The following is a 15,866-nucleotide window of genomic DNA, read 5'->3' as shown; positions in this document are numbered from 1 at the left end:
TAATTTAAAGTAGCCAGGAATATTTGAATGTTAGACAACCAACCAACCAAACAGTGCATTAGTGACGCGGCCGGTGGCCGATCAGTGTCTGTTCATTCATGTTAGACATCCCCATTTGAGGCACCCCATGTGCACGCGAAAAGAAGAAAGAAGAAACGCTGTAAGCCTCACGAAAGCACGCAACACAATCTCGTTTCCGGCCTGCTTCCCGCGCGTAATCTGTGAGCTATGGCTCCAGCCACGGCGAGCCCAGCGACGGTGGTGCTGATCCCGTTCTGCGTCCCCGGCCACCTCACGCCCATGCTGGAAGTCGGCAAGCGGATGCTCCGCGTTGGCTTCTGCGGCAACGCCGACGACGGCCGCGGCGCCATGTCGCCCACCGTGCTCCTCGCGCAGCTGCCGGAGTCCCACCGCGCGCCCGAGATCGACGAGATCATCCGCCGTGAAGCGGCCGGCGCGTCGGAGCACTCCGGCTTCGACGTCCGGTTCCACTGCCTCCCCGCCGAGGAGCTCCCGGACTTCCGCGGCGGCGAGGACTTCATCTCCCGGTTCATGCAGCAGCTATTATCTTAATCAAATTTTAAATAATTTAACTTTAAGTGAAGTCAAAATATTTTATAACCTGAAACGGAACAGAGAGAGTAGTATTTTAAGCCGTCTGCGTGGAGAGCTCCTCGTAGAGCTTGTGCACCGCCATGTCCGACGACCCACCCTCCTCCACAGCCTTCCGGCACACGGCCTTCATCTCCGCCGCCTTCTCCCTTGCCTTCCTCCCTTCCTCCGACCCACCCATCAGCGACCTCACCGCGCGCTCCACCTCGGACGCCTCGACGAAGTTGTTCCGTTTCCTGTCCACCTTCATGGCCACGGCCACGCCCATGGCGGCCACCAGCGTGAACGCGTTCAAGTGCTGCTCCGCGTAGAGCGGCCACGGCACCATCGGCACGCCGAACCACAGGCTCTCCAGCGTCGAGTTCCACCCGCCGTGCGTCACGAACCCGCCCACGGCGGCGTGCGCGAGGATCTCCTTCTGCGGCGCCCACGTCGGCCACACGAGAGCTCTCCCCGTCGTCCTCTCCAGGAAACCCTCCGGGAGAAGCTCGTCGAGATCGGCGTCGGTGGGATTCATGCTGCCGCCGGCGGCCGGAGCGCCGCGCAGCACCCACAGGAACCGGTGCCCGCTGCGTTCCAGGCCGTGCGCCACCTCGAGCACCTGCGGCGGCGCGAGGCTGCCCATGCTCCCGAAGCAGAGGAACACGACGGAGGCCGGAGGCTGCGCGTCGAGCCACCGCACGCACTCGTGCGGCGGGTCATCGGAGGGCGGGGTGAACGAGATCACCGGGCCTACCGGATGGATCACCGGGGCACGGACTCCCGGCGTGACGCGGCCGTCGGCGATGGCGGCAAGGACGCTCCGCTCGATCTCGCGCACCGTGTTGACGATAATGCCGTTGGCTTCCATGAAACGCCTGCCGTGGTACACGAACCACGTGTAGTTCGGGTTCTTCTTGTCCATCACCGGCATCGGCAGCGACGACGGCGGCACCGGCGGCAACCCAGGGATGTCCACCTCGCCGTCCATCTCCTCGAACTCCACGGTGACCTCCCCCTCCAGCGCCGGCAGGCGCAACAAGAGAGCGAGGCACGCGGCATTGGAGGTGAAGTACACGTAGGCCGGGACGGCGAGCTCCCGGGCCACGTCGAGCAGCGTCGTGCAAAAGAAGTCGATGACGAGGCCGGCCACCGGGCAGTCCAGGCCGGAGACGGCCGCCCTCACGTGGTCCGCGTGGAGCTGCACGAAGCGGGAGACGAACTCCTCGACGCCCGCGCAGCCGGTCGGGGGCTCGACGGCGGGGAGGTGGCGGAAGCGGATGTCGAGGCCCGATGCCTCCTCCCGGCGCACGGTGGCGGCGACGGCGGACGCATACTCCTTCCTCGGCGGCTGCATGACGAGCACCGTGAGCGAGAGGCCTCCGCCGCCGCGGCAGCCGAGCAGCCGCTTGCCGGCGTCGAGCAGGGACATGAGGTGGCCGGTGCCCCAGGTTGGCAGCAGCACGAGGGTCGGGATCGCCATTTTAGTGCGAGATGGCTACTATTAGCTGCAAAGATAAGATGCTCGGGAAGTTTGGAGTTGCGAAGAAGCTATAAAAGGTGAGTGAATTATTGCGGTTGTTGGTTGCATCCAAAGCACGCGCGAGCTGCGTGTGTACAACCACCGGTGGGTAGGTACCAATTCTGCGTTGCGTTGCACCACACGTTCTCCGGCCCATCTGGGCCTGTGGGATTTGGGACGATTCTCATGAAGTGATGCGTATCCGGTGGTAACTTTTTACGGTAGATCTTATTACTAGATCAAAGCTCAAATCGCCGAAGCACTTTCTACACGGAACAGTAGAATTAGGCACCTTATCTACAAAGCGGCACTGAATTGTTGTAGTTTAGAGAAAGTACGCAAATAAAATAATAAATGTAGCCGCAAGACTGTTTAGAGCAAGCACAACAAGAGCGGTAGCCGCTGACTATAGGCTATAGCTCACGTGAGGGGAAAAAAACATTTTTTTATGAGATATAGGAGTTGATTTTGAACTTGTATGTTTGTGGACTGATATATTACATGTTAATACATCTTCTCAATTTTTTTAATAACTATTTAAGTGACATTCAACAATAAGGGGATATCCCCTCGAGATCAAAATCCACTCCCCTCAAGTGAGGCCATCTTTGTCTAGTCTACGAGGAACTTACCGGGAAACTGTTTTAAACACTCGTATGGATGTCCACCCATTTTTTGCATGACATCTAAATAATTATGAATTTTTTTTAAAAAAAATTGACATGATAGATTAATATGTAATATATCACTTCACAAACATGCAAGTTCAAATTCGACTTCTACAAATTGTAACAAAAATAACAAATCTGACTGTGAATATACGTATACTAGTTAGAGTTTAATTTCTTATTTTTGTTACAACTTGTAGAAGTCGAATTTGAACTTGCATGTTTGTGAAGTGATATTTTACATATTAACCTATCTTATAAAATTTTTTCGAATTTTTTCATAATCATTTAGGTGGCATGAAAGAAACGGGTGGATGTCCACCTGAGAGATTAGAATCTATCCTCGGAACTCACCGTCCACGTTCTCCATGCACACATTTTTCAGATTGTTAAACAGTGCGTTGTTTGTAAAAAGTTTCTATATAAAAGTTGCTCTCAAAAAATCATACTAATTCTTTTTTTAAAATAAATAGCAAATACTTAATTAATTATGTGCTAATGAGTCGCTCCATTTTACGTGCTAGTTCCCAACCTGACCAAACGAACACACGAGGTGAGTCGGCTTACAAGTCAAACCCTAAAGCCAAAGCAAACATATAACAGAACTGTTGAATTTTTACAATTTTTCAAAAGTTTAAAGCAGGATTTCAAAAAATCAAGCTAAACAAGCATGTATCTTTTCATTTGATTTTTTAAGTCATAAATTATTTTTACACTAAAAGATAGGTTGATGTAGGTTTCTAATTTTTCCTTATAAAAAGTGAAGGTAGGACTTCACCTTTAAACTTAAGTCGTAAAAAGCTACTGACTTTTAAATTCTGAAAGGAAAACAGAAATCATCTTGAAAGTCTAAACTAATAAGTCTAAACCTAACGAGGATATCAAAAAAGAAATGGTTTTAGTAATTTTTTTATTTGTATGAAATAGAATTAGGATTCTCATCTTAAATTAATTTGAGGTCTAATACAAACCATTAGAAAAGAAATCTAATCTGAACCAAAAGGGACCTATATCGGTAATGCAATAGCTATCTTGTAATATGTTACTACTTGCTATGGGATCATTTTGTAATTCTCTCTAGTCTCTATCGTTCATCCAATAAATATTCAAAAAATATTGTACTTGCTCTTTTCACGTGCTATAGCTCGGTGACAAATGTACTACCAACTGACAAATGTTCATGACATTGGTGTATGTATGAAATTGTGTGCTAGGTCTATCAGGCGAGAATGAGCTTGATGGTTGCTGTTGTCCCCGGTAGTGGCTTTTGTGTTTACCTGAACTTTTTTTATTCCAGTACCATGAGACTCTGTTCCTGTTTGTTTTTGGTTTTGTTTCAAAGCTGAGCAATGAAATTGCCTGTGATATAAAAATGAAACTTAAACCATGTAAGTTTTCTATAAGTAAAATTTCACTGTTATGAAATTTCCAGCGATGACTCTGTGATGGAATGATGTAGCTGATGAAACTAAGTTGGGACTTTTTTATGGATAAGCTGGTAAGTAGGAGTAGTACACTAGCAGTGGCAGTACAGTAGAATTAGATGAACCAAAGAGATGTGGCAAAGCCAAGGAAATAATTTTGTCTTCCACTCATCAAGAAAAATGCAGTGTGTAGGTATGTAGGTTGATTTTTCTGAACACAAGATGGTATGTAGGTTGATTGTTCTGGAAAATAGTAAGCTGAAAACATGAGACGATAAATAATTGTTCAGTGTTTTTCTTGTTACCTCAAAGATTTAGATATATAGAACATTTTGGCAAATTTTGGTCTGACAAATAAAATGTTCAGTATGTCATTTCTGTTTTAACTTGAGTTTCCATTCGGACTACAGAAGCTGATCTGATGCTATATTTCTCTTTAAGATACATCCAGCATTTAGGGAATTGCAATGATTTAGTGTTTCAAATTTAGTTCATTTCTGTCCAGCAAGCATGAGGTGTAACTCTCATAAGGGTTGTGTTTCTATTGATCTTGCTGCTGCTATGGAGCTGAGCTGTTGATTGCTTCAATTTCCTGAGTTGCCTGATGCACCTTGTCGTGTTGATGTGTGGTTGCTCTGTCGCTGTTCTTTCTTCGTGATGGTTGATGACTGTACTGTGCTGAAAGCTACTCCTAGTATGGCGGTTTGATGACGAAAGCCGCTGGAATAGCGCTCATGATGGCTGCTAGATGAAAACAACTGTTGGTTCCTGCTGCTTGGTTCCTGATGGCGCTGGGGAGATCTGCGTTAGGCAGGAGCACGTGGGGGGAGATTGGTTTCGGGGAAGGGACGCGCGATCGCGCTCCGCACGGGAGCAGGAGAAAAACGGGATTTCTGTTAGTAGTTTAGTGGGAAAAAAAATCCAAATTACCCTCTCAAACTAAACTATTATGGTTATATAAAGAGGGTTGCTATATAACGAAATCCCGTTTTCGAACGGGATGATCCTGAATAAGTATCAGGTGTGATACCTATCAGGTATCAGACGATTCTACACACGTTTCAGGTGATACTTGCGAGTATCAGGTGATATTTATCAGGTATCATGCGATTTCTACCACGTATCACGTGATACTCGCGAGTTATCATGTGATACCTGTCAGGTATCAGACGATTTCTACCACGTATCGCATGATACTCGTGAGGTATCATGTGATACGTGTCAGGTATCAGACGATTTCTACCATGAATCGCATGATACTCGCGAGTTATCAGGTATCAGGTGATTCCTACTAGATATAGCTGGGCATCCTGTTGGGGGAGGAGCATTCCGACGGCGCGGCCAGCCCCCTGCAGCCGTCCCCTGTAGACCAGGTTGGACGCCTTCTCGCCGCTCTCTGACACAATGTTCGACGCCGCGAACCCACCCATGGCAGCCCGAAGCTCTGCCTGCGAGAACTCCGCGAATGTTGGGACCTCCGCCCCCACGGTAGGCCGAGCCTGAGCCGACGGCGCCGCAAAGGAGGCCTGGTGCGTGTTGAGGGTGAAAGACGGGCGGCGTGGGCGCGACGGCGGCGGCGACAGGGATGAGCGCGACGGCGGCAGCGGGGGGCAGGTGTGGCACTACAGAGGAGGCCTGGTGCGCGTTGAAGGCTTCGACCGCGTCGCGTGGGTGAGAATCACGTCGTGGAGGAGGAGCATCTCGTTGGGGGACGGTATCCCGTCCCCTAGCAAATTCAAAAACCAAACATTATTCACCTTCAACTTTTTATAGAACGTATTACTCCTGACAAACTTCGGACCGGTTTTGATTTTACGTGACACATATGTGACCGTCCAGTCAGTATAAAAAATATAAAAAAGGTGGTGACCGAGTAAAGAAGCTGAACTGATAAGTGGACCCCCACCATGTTTTTTAACTTTTTTATGCTCAGTGGACTGCCACATGTGCGTTACATAAGACCAAATCGTTTTGGAGTCGAGGAGGGAGTAATTCGTCCAGTATGAATAGTTTGAGAATGAAGAATATCTGTTTGTTGAATTGAGAAGGGTAATTCGGATTGCCACAATAGTTCAGGTCGTAATTCGATATTTTTCCTAGTTTAATTGACCCAGTTTTTTTTTGTTTTAGGAAATCAATTTTAGGTTTTCTTTCGGAGGGGTGAGTATTTTCACTTCTTATATTCAATTTAGAAAACCTAAAAGCAGAATTTTGGGTTGTATTATTACTAATCTGTTGATGATGCACTTAAAGGATCTGGATTTAGGTCTATAAGGTCGTGTCCAGACTCTGAGACTGTGTTTAGTTCTGAAAGTGCATCTAGGCACCTAATAATTTTGATGATTGATTACAATGCGATTAGAGAGGACTAACACTTTTATTCAAGCAAATGTGAAGGTTGTTATGTCCTCAACATGTTGTAATAAGATGCATACCCCGTGAATGCGACATCACGATGCAATGCGGCAATGATCAAATGGTATATTGTATCTTTTACCTTGCATTGTGTCGTAGGAATGTCGTACTATTAAGAGGGATACCACATGCATATTATTGGTAGAACACTAGTGCTCAAAATGCTTCATCTTTGTGTGAGTTGAAAAACCTAAGCCAAAATTTCAATTCCGAGTTGTTTCACTTGTCACAACACTTACACCGGGTTTCTTTTCAAGTTTTTCAACATCTCTTGAAGGTTTTGGACCATGTTTTATGTTGGGTTTGATAGCCCACGAAACTAGCTTTCCGTAGAGTCCAAGATCTTCGAAATCGGAGTTCGGAGTAAAAAGTTATTGCATTTTTACTTGAGCAACATCAGACTATCCGATGTATCGGACTATCCGATTTTTCACATAACTTCACTCTCAGTCTTTGTTTGAAAAATCCTTTCGAGTGAGTTTTTCGATGTGTCAGAGTATCTGATGTTGGATCAGATAGTCCGATGATACAGAGACTCCAAAATTTTATGGAACTTGAGTCTCTGTTTGAGGACGAAGTTTTTGCTTCTATAATATCGGACACTCCGATTTAACATCAGATAATCCGATGTCTCGGAAAGTCCGAAATTTCATGGAACTTCGTTCTCTGTTTCTCGTTGCCTTAGAGGTTTAAAATATCGGACTATCCGACATGGGCTGAAAGATTTCCCTCCAACAGTCATATTTTGGGGGATCTATATAAACCCCCCCACCTAACCTTTTTCTAAGGTTACCCAACTCATGTCATTCTCATTCACTTTGGGTTGAGCTTGGTGCTAAGGTGCTTTGGATCTTTGAGCTCTTTCTCCCTTTCTCAAATCCCTTCTCGTTCTTTGTATGGTGGATCTTGGTGGTTGTGGATTTGGTGTTTGAGGGCCTAGTGTGTGTTTAACTCGATCTTGAGCGCTAGGGTTTGACCAAGAGTTGTGTGGTGTTTGTTACTCTTGGAGGTTGAGTACTCCTAGACGGCTAGGTGTCACTCCCGAGCTACCGATCTACGTGTGGTTGGCCGGGAGAAGTTTGTGGAGGCCGGATCTCGCCTTCGCAAGGAAAGAGATAACCCTTAGTGGAATGAGGAGTGCTTAGTGCAACCTCTTGAGGAAAGGGTTAGCAAAGACCTGGCTCTTAGTGAGCTCCTCAACGGAGAGTAGAATCCCCTCAAGGATTTGAACTCCGGGAACAACTTCGTGAACTTCATCATTGGTGATCTCCCTTCATCCTCCTTTTAGCTTTGCTTAATTGTGCCGCTATAGATCTAGTCGTTGTTTGTGCTTTACTCTTGTTTGTGTGATAGATCTATTTGTTGTGCTTCATTAGTGGATCAGACAGTTTGATCCAACATCAGACTATCTGATATTTTCGGATAGTCTGATCGTGGATCAGACTTTCCGACCTTATTTCAGTTTTAGTTTCCGCATAAAGTTTAAAATTGGCCTATTCACCCCCCCTCTAGGCCTTATTAACCCTTTCAAGTTCCACGTTAAAATTAGAAGTTTGATTAAAATTAGAAGTTTGAAGAAAAAAAAGTTAGAAGTTTATATGTGTAGGAAAGTTTTAATGTGATAAAAAAGTTGAAAGTTCGAAGAAAAAGTTGATAACTAAACTGAGTAAGGCTGCAGAGTGCAGATCAGCAGAAACGGTGCCGAGAGCCTGAGAGGAGTCAAGTCCATAGAAAATCATCATTAATAATGACCCGAGTACAAGACTGCATTTCAGTGTTACTGTAGTGCAAACAAGACACGCATATGGCACAAACAGTACAAGCGGCATCATCTCTTGTTACTTCGACTTCGAAAACGTGACGTGCAACAATTTTCACGTATGCTCAGTTCTTCGGGAGCGCCGCGCCCTGGTGCAGCGCCTCGGAGAGCCTCTGCAGCGCGGCGTGCGACGAGCCGCCGCCCGCCGCCACGGCGCTCCGGCACACGGCCTTCATCTCCGCCGCCTTCTCCCTCGCCTTCTTCCCCTCCTCCGACGCATCGTCCATCAGCGACCTCACCGCGCGCTCCAGCTCCGCCGCCTCCACGAAGTTGTCCCGCTCCCTGTCCACCCCGAGCGGCACGGCCACGCCCATGTCGCGCACCAGCTCGAACGCGTTCAGGTGCTGCTCCGCGTACAGCGGCCACGGCGCCATCGGCACGCCGTGCCACAGGCTCTCCAGCACCGAGTTCCACCCGCCGTGCGTCACGAAGCCGCCGATGGCCGGGTGGGCGAGGATCTCCTTCTGCGGCGCCCACGTCGGCCACACCATGCCCCTCCCCTTGGTCCTCTCCAGGAACCCCTCGGGGAGGAGCTCGTCGAGGTTCGCGTCCGTCGGGTGCTCCGACCCGTCGGGCGCGCCGGTGCCTGACTCGGCGGCGGGCGGCGGGCCACGCAGGACCCAGAGGAAGCGGTGGCCGGAACGCTCCAGCGCGGCGGTGATCTCCACCACCTGCGCCGCCTCGAACCAGCCCATGCTCCCGAAGCAGAGGAACACCACCGACGCCGGCGGCTGCCCGTCGAGCCACGCGATGCACTCGTGCGGCGGCTCGGAGCTGTCCCTCTTGTCGTTGCCGCCGAGCGAGAGCACGGGGCCGATGGGGTACACTGGCGGCGCGGCGCGCCCCGGCACGCACCGGCCGTCCGCGATGGCGGCGAGGGGCCCCGGCTCGAGCTCGTCGGCGGTGTTCGCGATGATGCCCGTGGCGTCCATGAAGCGGTCGCCGAGGCGCACGAACCACGTGTAGTTGGGGCTCTTCTTGTCCACCACCGGGCACGGCATGGACGCCGGCGGCAGAGGCGGCAGGCCGGGCACGTCCACCTCCCCGTCCACCTCGTGGAACTCCACGGCGACCCGGTCGTGGAGCACTGGGAGGTGCAGCATGAGCGCGAGCATGGCGCCGGTGGACGACATGAAGACGTAGGACGGCACGCCGAGGTCGCGCGCCACGTCGACCATGGGCGCGGCGAACATGTCGAGCACGAGCGCGGCGACGGGGCGCCCCATCCCGGCGACGGCGTCCCTGACGTGCGGCGCGTGCAGGTGGATGTACCGCGCGATGAACTCCTCCACGCCGGCGGCGTCGGCGGGCGGGTCGACGGCGGGGAGGCGGTGGAAGCGGATGTCGAGGCCCGACGCGGCCTCGCGGCGGACGTGCGCCTCGACCTCGGAGCCCGCCTCGTCGGTGGGCGGGCGCATGACGAGCAGCGTGATGGAGAACTCCCTGCCGCCGCCGGCGCCGGCGAGGAGCACGCGCTTGCAGGACTCGAGCATGGACATGAGGTGGCCGGAGCCCCACTCCGGCAGGAGCACCAGCGCCGGCGCCAGCGTCGCCATACTCTCGCTCTCTAGCTGATCACCGTCTGCAGCAGTAGTGTTCGTTCGGCGCAACACTCTATTAGTTGGACTAGCTAGCTAGTAGCTAATAATGGATAATTGAATACAACAACTCGTGATTGATCACACTAGCTGCCTGCGAGATAAGGTTAAAATTCACTACACGACCAGTGACACTTGTACTAGAAGTATCGCAGTAGAGGTGGCGAATTTCGACTAGGTGGTCAAAATGTGGAAAAATGAGCAGAAAAGACGGTTTGATCGAGAACAATTCGGAGTTTGGGCACGTCGTGATTCGCTGGTTGGGTTTCCCTGTTGAAGACTATTCGCCGAATAATTAGCCGTGATCTCAGCGCATTGAGACGCTGCCCGCGACGGGGACCGTGGAGCGCCAGCGCTCCGATTGTACGATGGGACAATTTGCCAATTTCTTTTAGATAATGGATCTTCATTGATCCGACAATTTGCCAATTTGGTCGCGTGGTGCCACCCTCCACTCGCTCACGAATCTTACTAATGGCCTGTTTGGATGCCATCACATTTGATGGTTTGACACTAATTAGAAATATTAAACGCAGAATAATGATAAAATCTATTCCATAACCATGGACTAATTCGCGAGGTGAATCTATTGAGTCTGATTAATCCATGATTAGCCTATGTGATGCTAGTGCCAATAATAAATTAATTAGGCTTAGAAAACTTGTCTCACGAATCAGCTCTCATTTATGCAATAAGTTTTATTATTAGTCTACGTTTAATACTTTTAATTAGTGTTCAAACATCTCCTATGGCAGGAACTTAAATTTAGCCCCTGAATTCAAACACCACCTAACTCGCTCACAAATCTTACTAGGAGTAGTTTAGTCCTCATGTCTTTGTCGGAAGTTGAGTAGATCTTGTACCACATATATACAGGTTGTATGTATTAATTACCTCTAGCAACTATAGTAGTATTCCCTTCGTCCTAAAAAAGATCAACTCATATTAGGATGTAGCACATCATGTATGATTTGTTGTATTAGAATGTCTCACGTTATGGTATGCGTTTGATTTTTTTTTTATTGGGAAAGACCGAAGGAGGCCATCCGAGTATTTTTCCACTGATCAAGTTTGGTTTTTTTTTTACGGATGGAGTATATATTAATAAGAGTAAATTGCACTGGCGGTCCTTAAACTTGTGAGCAGGTTTCATCCAGGTCCATGAACTTACAAACACGGGGTCAAGGTCACTAGTCTTGTTTTATTGTATCAATCCGGTCCAGAGAACGCTTTGACCCGTTTCGTGCATACGTGGACAACAACGTGTCGCGACACGTGTGATGCCACACCGCACCGCCCCGCACCGTGCACTTTTTCATCTAAGCCCCTCAGTTCCCTCGAATTCTCCAAACCCTAGCCCTCTCTTCTCTGCTCTCTTCTCCTCTGGACGGCGAGTGAGGGAGTGGGATGGCGGCTAAGAGTCGACGGTGAGTGAGGGCGTGGGAGGGCGGCTGAGAGTTGACGGTGAGTGAGGGCGTGGGAGGGCGGCTGAGAGTCGATGGCGAGGGAGGGCTTCTGGCTGAGAGTCAACGGCGAGGGAGGGCACTCGGCCGAGGTGTGTTCATCGTCGTTGGCATGGCTTCTGCAAGCAGCTCGAGCCACTCAAGTCGCAGGAGGAGGAGGCCCTCAATCCCGCTGATTAGGTGCCCTTCATGCGGGGTGAAGCAGATCTTGGAGCTAATCGCGACCACGGAAGCTAATCGAGGTCGCATTTTCTTCACATGCCCAGACCACGTGGTAAATCTCTAGCCTTTGATAAAGTGCCCTTTGTGGATTTTTGTCATGCTTGAAATTTACATGTTGCAATCTGTGAAATGTATAGAAGGATGGAAGTGGTTGTAATTTCTGGTATTGGGAGGAAGCCTACATCAAATTCCTGAAGAGGAGTGGCTTCATTGATGAAGCTACCTGTGCAGAGTTGCTGAAAGAGGCCAAAATGAAGGATGGAGATGAGATGAAGAAGAGCAGTGCTCAGGAATTCAAGAAGGAACCCGATGTTGGACATTTCAAACAGCTGGAAAATATGATTTTCATTTTGACCAAGATGATGGTGTTGTTGAAGCTGATCCAAGCTGGTGGTGTGTGTTTAGTTGGTCTGCTACTGTGTATTTGCATTGTTTTGTGGTTTAAGTGATGTATGTGCAATGTGCTATGTGAAGTGAATTTGTATTCAGGAAAAACAATGCAGAAAAAAATGTGATGTTTCAAATGAAGTGCAATGTGCAATGTGCTATGAATGAGCAATGTTAGATTTCAATTCTGAATTTTGGATGAAGTTTTTAACTTTCTTATGTTTGCACTGAACAAATAATGTGCACATCCATCAGTCTCTGTTGAATCTGTAGTTCATTTGCACATGCATGGCTCAGAATAATACATGTGCACATCAAACAGTAGAACTTTTCAAAGTTCAGACAATGATAGTAGAGCATTGCAAAATTAAGACCGAATGAGAAATTTAAGCCATAATCAAAAATTGCATTCAGAGAATATGTAGCCAGAACAGAGAAGATGTAGTTAATGCCTGGATTCAGTTTGGCATTACAAAATAAAAGATGTCAGCCATTTCTTCCATAATTACTAAAGGAGACATGGCAGCCATAATCAGATTGACACCATCATTTGTCATTACAAAAGAAAGTACTGATAGCTCTCTAGCCTAGCTCTTATGTAGTTCTATCAGCAGTTATACTTCTTCTTGGTAGCTCTCTTTCCAGGACCATCACCTGCAGCCTTTCTTTTTGTTGCTCTCAGCTTTCCTTCCTTTGTTGCTGTGGTTAGAGGCATTGGCCTGCCTGTTGGTTGGTTTGCCATGACAAATTGGTTGTCAGGCAGAGGCCCAGGTGCCAAGTTTATTTAAGTAACTTGGGAGGACTCCTCAAACATCTGAGATACCATTGCATTGTTAACCTGTGTCAGCAACTGCTGGGACTGAGATTCAACATGAGACTGAGTTTGCACCTGAGATTGAGATTGCACCTACAGAGAAGACATGGTAAATGTAAAGTTTTGATTTTAGAAGGAAATCATTGAATAAAAGATGGCATTACCTCTGTTGTGATGACTTCAGGGTTTTGAATAGACTTCTTTGGTTGCTGATTGGGCCTGAGTCCAGCTTTTTTCAACTTGCAACCCCTTTGGTTGTGGCCTGCCTCATTGCAGTACTTGCAATGCATCTCCATACCTGTCACACCCCAATCTGATACCGCCGTACAACGGCACCTGACAGGAGCGTGTCGTAGGGAAAACGGCGCGAACCGCTTCCTACGAAACCGCGATCTCGGTACCAGTCCCAGGACATAGTGCTGGTACCCACGGTGACAAATATGATTCATAGCAATCCTTAAAATAAATTGAGGACTTATTTACCTTAACTTAGGTTGCAGCTCAGACAGCCCGAGAATACAACCGACGACACGGACAAGGCGAACACCAACAACAACAGCAGCAGCGGAACCAACGGTCTAACACCCAACACCACAGGCGACGGCTGGGAACCAGGACGAAACCCAAATCTTCAATTCACTTTGTCTTCTCTTCAGGGCGGGGGAACTATATATATATATATATATATATATATATATATATATATATATATATATATATATATATATATATATATATATATATATATATATATATATATATATATTTATAGAGCAAGGGTGAGTACTTTCGTACTCAGCAAGTCACGGGAACTTAGGTGTTTAATGCAAGCTTGGAAGAGAGGCAAGGTTGTTTTGCAAATCTTTTATTTGAAGACATTTTAAAATCACTAAGTGATTTATTTCTTTCTAAGTTTGGGCCGAGAGGAGACTTGCGTCTCGATTCGACTTTAAGAGATGTTTTTCAACAGCACATTGGTAATGTACCGACCTCCCGGGTCAGATCATTACTTCTCGGCTCCCAGAGCCATTCCACTTGATTAATCGGCTCCCAGAGCCTTTTTCATTTTCTCAGACTCCCGGAGTCCAGCTTCCCAGCAGCACAACAATCTGCTTCCACTCGGGAAGCCTAATCTATGATGCCCGCAGACATCCCGAATCACACAGATTCGTTTCTGACCACTCAGGTCGTCCATCTGCCACATAGGCTGATTCTGGTTACGATTCCCACACCACAACAACTTTTCACAAAGCACAGGCAAACAAATCTACGCAACGGGAACCACCTCACATCCGCCCATGACCGTGGGCACGGCTGTTCGAACAGTTAGTTAACCTCTGCAGAGGGGTACACTTTACCCACAAGACACGAACTTACTCCAAACACTGGCCGGTGTCAGAGGTTCACGACAAAGCCTTTCCCAAGCCGACCTAGGGATACCTCATGCCACATAGAAGGATCAAATCCTCACATAAACATAGGCCATTTTAGGCGTTCACAAATCCAACTCCAACCACCTCGATCGGTAATTCAGCAAGCTTCTCGTTCTTGCATTACCAGGAACCCGGTTTGGCTCCAACCGACCCCGCCCCGGCGTTCCCAACTATTGGCATGCGAGGTTTCCCTGAACCGACTAGTTACTTAGCCAGGGTGTCCCATTCCACCTTGTGGTTGCACTTTGATTATGTTCGATGAGTTTCCCACAGGAATCAGTCCTTATATGCGAATACGGGACAGTGCCACATAGGCACAACCCCCGCATCGTGAGTTTTCACAATTCATTTTATTTTCAAACACACCGACACCACATGTCGGGTTTTGAAGGCTTCACAAACCCATTTCCCAAATTTTCGACAAACAACGGTGTATGTGGGATATTTGGTATACGCGCTCAGAGAGCACGAATACTGAGATACCACAAGGGTGGAGCGACAAGGAATCAGGGTAGTACGACCTACGGAAATTAGTGCGACTACTGGGTAGGTCCGTCGGTTTGGCACGCAAACCGAGGCCAAGCAAGTTGAGTGTGTGATTCTAATAATGCAAGTTGCAAACAAAATAATAATAACTTTTCAATTATAGGGGCAATTGATCAAAGGGTGACTTGCCTTGCTCAAGGTCTTCACGTAGCTTCACGAATCTTCGAGAAAACCCGCGATCGAAGAAAATCCGATAACCGCAACTATACGCAAACAATCGAAAACCTAAACAAAGGACCAAAAGAAAGATCCTATTTAGCCTAATTAATAGTGCCATTAAATAGATCTCAATTTTATGGAAATACTGGAAGTGGAACGGAGTCAATCGGAGTTGCGAATTGAGCGATATGAATTTTGGAAGTTTAATTGGAGTTTCTGGAATAGGAGAAATGGTTTATGGAATTTATAATATTCTCAAGAATATTATTGACAGTCACTGTCATGCGGGACCAAAGGAAATGGTTTATGGAATTTTGGAATAAGGAATTGATTTATGGGACAAAGGAAAAAGGATTTATTAAATCCCTGAAAAAGAAAAGGATGGAGGGATGGGATTTAGACTTCTTTGGGCGGCTCGGGTACGGCCCAAGGGATAAGCACGGCGCGGCCAAGCCAATGGGCCGGGCGCGGGTGCGAGGAGGCGGCCCATGGCCGGGCAAGGCGCGGCCCAAGCGGGCGGGGCACGCGGGAGGAGAGAGGGGGATGGGTCCGGGTGGACCGGATCCACCTTGCGGGGTCCCGGGTGGGGCCCGCTTGTCAGTGGCGCGGCTCACCGTGGGAGCGGCGCATGAGGGCAGCGCTAGGGTTTCGGGTGAGCGCGGTTCACGCGCGGCGCGCCAGGTGGACGGATGGCGGCGGGCCCACGTGCAGCCGCACGGCTTGCCGTGGACTGCGCGCACGGGAGGGAAGACGGAGGGAGGAGGCTGACTGGGCGCGACTTGACCCGGTCAAGCGGGCCCGGGGC

General features: G+C 48.6%; 3 protein-coding genes across 3 annotated transcripts; 1 reads left to right on the top strand and 2 right to left on the bottom strand.

Moving 5' to 3' along the window:
- Positions 1–2,628, bottom strand: LOC4343322 (anthocyanidin 3-O-glucosyltransferase 6). Its single transcript, XM_015789792.3, has 2 exons — positions 623–2,628; positions 1–561 (listed from the first exon to the last, which is right to left on the bottom strand). Exon 1 carries the CDS (start codon positions 2,072–2,074, stop codon positions 650–652), a length of 1,425 nt encoding a protein of 474 aa, XP_015645278.1. The 5' UTR covers positions 2,075–2,628; the 3' UTR covers positions 1–561; positions 623–649.
- LOC112939679 (uncharacterized) lies at positions 229–723 on the top strand. The gene has a single exon (XM_026027197.2). The coding sequence runs from the start codon at positions 229–231 to the stop codon at positions 571–573; it is 345 nt and encodes a 114-aa protein (XP_025882982.1). The 3' UTR covers positions 574–723.
- A 5,707-nt stretch (positions 2,629–8,335) lies between the features above and the next one.
- LOC4343321 (anthocyanidin 3-O-glucosyltransferase 6) lies at positions 8,336–10,028 on the bottom strand. The gene has a single exon (XM_015789092.3). It carries the CDS (start codon positions 9,993–9,995, stop codon positions 8,505–8,507), a length of 1,491 nt encoding a protein of 496 aa, XP_015644578.1. The 5' UTR covers positions 9,996–10,028; the 3' UTR covers positions 8,336–8,504.
- Positions 10,029–15,866: the final 5,838 nt, after the last annotated feature.

This window comes from Oryza sativa, chromosome 7 (genome assembly GCF_034140825.1).
Source record: "Oryza sativa Japonica Group chromosome 7, ASM3414082v1".
Taxonomy (NCBI): Eukaryota; Viridiplantae; Streptophyta; class Magnoliopsida; order Poales; family Poaceae; genus Oryza; species Oryza sativa.
Note: the sequence above shows the minus strand (reverse complement) of the source record. Positions and strands in the feature narration are given on the sequence as shown.

Excerpts from the sequence above, each read along its gene's own strand:
- LOC4343322 (XM_015789792.3), bottom strand. The coding sequence starts at position 2,074 with ATGGCGATCCCGACCCTCGTGCTGCTGCCAACCTGGGGCACCGGCCAC.
- LOC4343321 (XM_015789092.3), bottom strand. The coding sequence starts at position 9,995 with ATGGCGACGCTGGCGCCGGCGCTGGTGCTCCTGCCGGAGTGGGGCTCC.
- LOC112939679 (XM_026027197.2), top strand. The coding sequence starts at position 229 with ATGGCTCCAGCCACGGCGAGCCCAGCGACGGTGGTGCTGATCCCGTTC.